This window comes from Sphaeramia orbicularis, chromosome 7 (assembly GCF_902148855.1).
Source record: "Sphaeramia orbicularis chromosome 7, fSphaOr1.1, whole genome shotgun sequence".
NCBI lineage: Eukaryota > Metazoa > Chordata > Actinopteri > Kurtiformes > Apogonidae > Sphaeramia > Sphaeramia orbicularis.
Window position 1 is genome coordinate 24,352,970 of NC_043963.1, and position 6,433 is coordinate 24,359,402.

The 6,433-nt window shown below is 37.4% G+C and overlaps 1 protein-coding gene across 1 annotated transcript; it reads left to right on the top strand.

The window, feature by feature from the left end:
• Nucleotides 1–204: 204 nt before the first annotated feature.
• On the top strand, nucleotides 205–3,395 carry LOC115422300 (partner of Y14 and mago A-like). The gene is made up of 3 exons (XM_030138544.1): nucleotides 205–481; nucleotides 2,098–2,191; nucleotides 2,375–3,395. Exons 1-3 carry the CDS (start codon nucleotides 451–453, stop codon nucleotides 2,880–2,882), a joined length of 633 nt encoding a protein of 210 aa, XP_029994404.1. The 5' UTR covers nucleotides 205–450; the 3' UTR covers nucleotides 2,883–3,395.
• Nucleotides 3,396–6,433: the final 3,038 nt, after the last annotated feature.

The window sequence follows — 6,433 nt, forward strand, 5'->3', positions numbered from 1 at the left end:
TTTACAAGATGTCAGTTCCTAAAATGAGTTCCTTGTGCATAATGAAATAGAGGAGTCAAATCAAATTATACACTCCATTTATATATCGTTAACTAAACCAACTCTCAAGTGGAGTCTATGCTGTCGGTTTTCTATACAAATCTGGCAACTAACAATCCACGTCGTCATTTCCGAAGTTGGAGAGTTCGCTTGTTTTGCTCCTCAGCTCCGCCCGTTTATGAAACGCATCTGTCGTTATCCTGTACCACATGTCCTACGTCATCTCTTCAGTCCACATTCGTCTGTAAATGTTGCCATGACAGGTCTCACCTCGGGGGAAGCTAATCCTACAGAGAATAACCCTGAAAACCTGTAGTTGGCTGCTGTGTGCGGGCACCAAGTCAGGGATTGGACGTTGGCGGACTCGGTTACCGACAAACTGAGGGGAGCGGGGAAACACACTACACCAAAATGGCAACCCCCTATGTCACAGATGAATCTGGTAAGGCTCATGCATGTGCCAGACCTTTGGTGTCCAAAAATTAAACAAATCATGGAACATATCGGCTGCAGTCGGGCCCGGAGTTTGTTTTCCACATCCAATGATAAATGTACAGAAAAACACCGCAAATAATGTTGTTGAATCGCATGTTTTCATTTGCGGCTAACTAGGTAACGGCTAAGCTCTGTAGCGTTAGCACCAGTTAGCTTTAGCTTCATAGTTAAACGTGAAAATAGTGTATAGTACACACATGAGTAACTTTATATATCTACAAATGTAACGTTTGGAATACTCAGTATTACCATTATGCATGTCAGCGTTTTGCATAAAAACGTGCAGATGCAACAGTAGCTAGCGTAGCTAGCAACTTGTAACAACACTGTCAATCGTGTTAATCGTGATGAAGTAAAAGTTGTTTTACGGTGAACGAGACATAAAATTTGTCAGATTGAATGGCTTTGAGGTGGGACTGAGTCTGGGGATTAAAAAATAACCCAGCTGTAATACTCTGTAGCCATAGCCAAAAGTAATTTAATGGTTCTTCCGTCAATAACAGGTTAAGTGAGTAGATTTACAGAAATACAATTGCTGTGGCTATAAAAATACATTTATTTGACTCAAACATTTTTGAAGTTGTTAATATGTAGGCTCATCATTTTCAGGTAACTAAAAGGAAACTTTGTAATGTAACTGAAAATGGATCTTTTGTAAATAAGATTAGCCCTATGTCTGAATTTTGTGACCACAAGTTATTTATAGTAAATAGAAATGTAGTAGTTGGCATCAAAAATGAATCCAATGTGTGTGTTGTTCTGTTTTTTTTTTTTTAATTGCATATTTCTGTCTGTTTTGACTTCAGATATTGTATTCAGCACATTTTTATAACTGTTGCATTGGAAATATACATATCAATCAATTTATTCATCTGTCAAACTTACATTTACCTTCATGTGGCACTTATTAGCTGTTTATTCTGCACCTTGACTGTAGCCTGTATGTTATATATTTGTATTAAATGTGTATTATGTGGTCAGCCAGTACAGGCAAGTATTTTTAATTCCTTGTGATAAAGAGTTAGACAAGAAAAGGAAATTAGTAACCCCATTTTACTGTTTTTTAATCCAGGGAAAGTCTAAATTTAACCCTTGAAAGTTACATGTTCACTTACAGGTGCTCTCACTTATTTAGAGTGAAAACTTTTATGTTCCCACTTATGGTTGATGTGATTATATTAATATAAAAAATTAACTTTAGTAACAGTACGGTAGGGCGATTGGCTTTATGGTTGATCAGTGAATTTTTAAAGCCTGACAGTATTTCAACATCTTAGTGCAGGAAAAAACAGATAGTTGATTAATTGGCTGATTCACTGACTCTCCGTTAGCCACTGGTTACTATCGGAGCAAAGTGTTGCTCATGCAGACAGTTTAAAATGTCCTCTGTCTGTGTCTAAGTTATTTGAGTGTCAGATCTGATTGTGAGTCTGTCACTGAAATCACTTTAATGTGATTTAAATGCCAACCCAAAGATGATGAAACAGATTACTAGTCCTTGTATGTTTATCCATGCACAGATCTCTCAGTTCTCTCCAAAATGATTTAACTGCTGTTTTATAGGTAAATACATTGCTGCCACTCAGCGACCTGATGGGACATGGAGGAAGCCAAGGCGGGTGAAGGATGGTTATGTTCCCCAGGAAGAAGTCCCAGTGTAAGTGAAGTTTGTGAGTTTTTTTACACTGAGCACAACTCAAAATAATAAATTATAATGTTGTTATTCATTGAGAAAGGAAGTGAAATAAGGTTAGATTCTCCAGTTGACCTGGTTAATAAAGAGTTGTTGTTATCTTTTCAGATGAATTTTATTTGGACCCTCTGTCTTCTTTTTCTTTAGGTATGAAAACAAGTATGTGAAGTTTTTCAAGAGTAAACCAGATCTGCCGCCAGGTCTGAGTTCATCTGATGCAGCTCAGCCAAAGCAACAACAAAAAGTCCCTGGTTGTGGAGACAATGAAACAGCAGGCCTGTCAAAGTCTGCCAAACGCAACATGAAACGCAAAGAAAAACGAAAACAGCAGCAGCACCAGGGCGAGGATGGGGACGGGGCGGATGTGGATACAGTGACTGATGCTGTTGAGAACGTGTCCATTTCTGAGAGCGGTGAGTCTTCAGACAAGACGGCGGCACCAGAATCGGTCTCTGCACCTGACGATTCCTCAGCAGCGTCAACTGAAAAGGCCAAGAAGATCAAAAACCTGAAAAAGAAGCTACGGCAAGTGGAGGAGCTGCAGCATAAAGTGGACTCGGGGGAAATAAAACAGCCTACAAAGGATCAGCTGGAAAAACTTGGTCGGGCAGAAGCCTTAAGAGATGAGTTGCAGCAACTGGAGCGTGATTCGTGAAGCAATAAAAGACAGCAGATGAGGTGGACAGACTAAACATACAAACTACACACTGAAAGACAGGGAAGGGACCTCTGCAGCTTCTGTGACCATTGCTTCCATTAAGTGTATTCTACCTGTTTGATAGTCATTAAGAACTTTGGAAGTGAACACAGTCCTAGAGAGGATGTCTATGGAGGAGGCGCCTTCAGAACTGACAGGCCTGTTTTTTTAGTTTCAGTTATTAAGGACTCCTGCTCAGATACCTGTATTTGTCAGGCCATTCATTTATAAAAGTCTTTTAAAGAGATCATTGTGACTTGTTCTGTGCATGTCGATCCTCCATTTTGTACCTTTCATAGTGTCATGTATTAATTACACATTAAATGAAAATGAGTTTGTTGACGTGTCTGCTTTAGGAACTAACACATTTTGTCCATCAGATTGACTCCTGTAGTCGCACTAATGCTGAGGCGCTGTCTATAAGATCATTACATTCATTAAAACTACATCCTGGTCAACATGTTTATCTCATTTTGCTTTTTAGTTTAACTTTTGTCAGCTCCTTTCCAATAATGTGGAATTCTAGTTTGTGAATCTAGATTATTTTGACCAAATTTAATAAAAAAAAACAAAAAAAACAATAGTGTTCTTGTGTAAGTCTGAGACGCCAGTGGAAAAAACAATGCAATTAATTTTTGTAGTTAATCATTTGCAATTTGGTATTCTGTGAATTTGAGGAAACTGTACAAAATAGGCTGAGAAAAAGGAAGGTGGTTTCAGTTGGAGAGAGAAAGAGAAAATTTTAAATGATTGCAAGTCTGAAAAAAAAAAATTAAATCACAAAGTGTGCTGCTTAATACACACACCTGGACTGTAACAATTCAACTAGAAACCTTTTAAGTCTTTTGCTAAATGGCACCAAACGGTTCAATAACCAAAGTAAAGGTCTAAGAGGGCATAAGGATGCATGAACAATGAAGAAGTTATTTTGGGAGGAAAATGCAGAGTGAAACATTCCCGTTCCTTATTGGCCTAAAAATGTCAGCCAAATCTCCTTGTCATTGTCAAGGTGAAGTGGTCTGAAACGAAACAACGGTTTAGTAATATATTGATTAAATTGTCTTGAAATTCAGCCAGTGTTGTTGAAGGTGCCCTGTTAAATGTTCTTGTAAAACAAATATAGGCCCGATCCCACCGTCTGAGTCCTGTTCCCATTCAGTCCTTGAGGTTTATCAGGGTCAAATCTTCAAGTGCACCGGGGCTTGTTTATCAGACATTTTCGGTCTTTATGCCACTTAATGTCCCTGTTCCTGCAAATACCACTTACCCACATTTTACCCACAGTTCATCTTGTTTTTATGTCGAACACCAAGGAACCCCCCCCCCCCCCCCCCAAAAAAAAGCCACAATAAATACAAGTAAAGAAACAGCAACCACCATAAAGATTTAAGAGGGTACATGGAAAAAAAAAAATACAAGCCAATGGTGTTTCGCCTTGTTCATTCATCTGCTATTTTCATCCCTCAGCTTAAAAAGCATAGAGTTAGTATGTCTGTCATCATTTTGTGTTTTAGAGCTGGAAAACTAGTACTTTCCTATCAACTTAATGCAATTATTAGCTATGTGCTATGCCATTTGTCGTTATTGAATTAAAAAAAAAAAAGAAAAATCTCTTAAACAAGAATTTTCAATCTTACAAAGGGTTGATATGATTATTGATTAATGTCATTTTGCATTTTTGTTAACTCCAAATTTCAGTGAAACTACACTAAGAAAAGGTATGAAGTAACAGACATAAGTTTGCACAGACTTGAACCAGACCGTCTTTATTTGAAGTTTTTATAGGACAAGTGAGGTTTTGAAATGTCCTGGAATGTGTTTGTGTGTGACTCTTCATTCGTCTTTATGTAAAAAGCATTTCCTCTGAAACTACGGGACGGTGCTTGATGATACTTTACAGGAAGCATCTGTAGGAAGAGTTCATTTCAGTTTCAGACAAATGGTTTAATTTGACTTTGGTTGGATTTTACTATGGATGCTTAGCATTTTCTCAACTTCTCTCTGAATTTCATACAATTAAAAATTACATTTAAGTTTTATGTATATGTTGCTGACCTTTGTGGGTAAGGTCGATGAAATGTCAGTCAGATGCCCCTTTCCAGTGCTGTAGGGGCTGGGGGGATCTCCAGCCTCAATGCTAACTAACATAAGAACCTAAAATATCATTTGGTTTTCCTCAGTGTGTGTGTCTGGCTGTTTCTGTTTACTGTTTTAGGCATTGTCACCTCATTCTTGATGGTGTTCAAAGCATTTGCAAACTCAAAACATGCAAAATATAAAAAATATATTTTAATGGGTTCAGTATCTAAGATTTACAGGGATTTAGGGTAATTTAATTTAAACAATTATCTTTTCATCAGAGTATAATCACCTGAAAATATAAATTATTGTGTCAGACTGTGTCACCATACTTTCCTTTAATTCTTTTTTATGGTGGGTTGCATCTAATTACATTTTATTATGGGCTGGGGTTAATGTCCCCATAGGCTTTAATATGGGATTTTTGCATCTTTAACTGCCACCCTAGGGGAGTGAGAGGTGAAAGCAGAGCCATGCAACCTGCAGCTTCACCACTAGATGTCAGTAAACATCACATAATTGAACCTTTAAATCACACACTGGGTTCCATATATGAAAAACTGCAGTGCTGTTTTTTTTTTTTTTTTTTAAGAAGTGTTACTTTAGTCAAATGTTAAAAGCTGGAAAGCATAAAACGAGCATCAATAGTGTGAAATGTGCATGTGCATAATACAAACAGGGCCAATGTCTGAATGAAGTATGTATTATAACCAACTACATATGCAGGAGAGTATGATTTGTTGGAGTAATGTTAACAGGACATGAAACAATATTTGCATAATGTTCCAACCTTGCACAGATGAACAGAATGATTTCTTAATATGAAAATATAATTAGTAACTAGAAGCACTCGGAGAGCGCAGACCTCCGCCAAGGCTGATCAGTGGGCCCCCCCGTGGGGCCCCCCACCCCCAATCACCACCAAAATTAATCATTCTTCCTTATCCATTTCCAACAAACCCTGAAATTTCATCCAATCTGTCCATAACTTTTTGAGTTATGTTGCACACTAACGGACAGACAAACAAACAGACAGACAACAAACAAACAAACCCTGGCAAAAACATAACCTCCTTGGCAGAGGTAATAATAATAACTCCCCATATTATGTATGTTTGTCAGCTTGCACTTACAGTCGCTGAAAAAAATATTAGACTACCCCTTGTTTTTCTTCATTTTCTTGTTCATTTTAATGCCTAGTACAACTAAAGGTACATTATTTTGGACAAATATAATGATAACAACAAAACAAAGCTCATAAGAGTTTAATTTAAGATCTGATATCTAGCCATTTTCCATGTTTTTTTGATAATAATTAAAATCACTTCAGTTCTTACATCAATACCTATGGCATTGTACTGTCAAAAAAGTGCTTTTAGGCATTCCATGTTTTCTTTTCTGTCTGTTTTAGTCACATGATATACACAGAG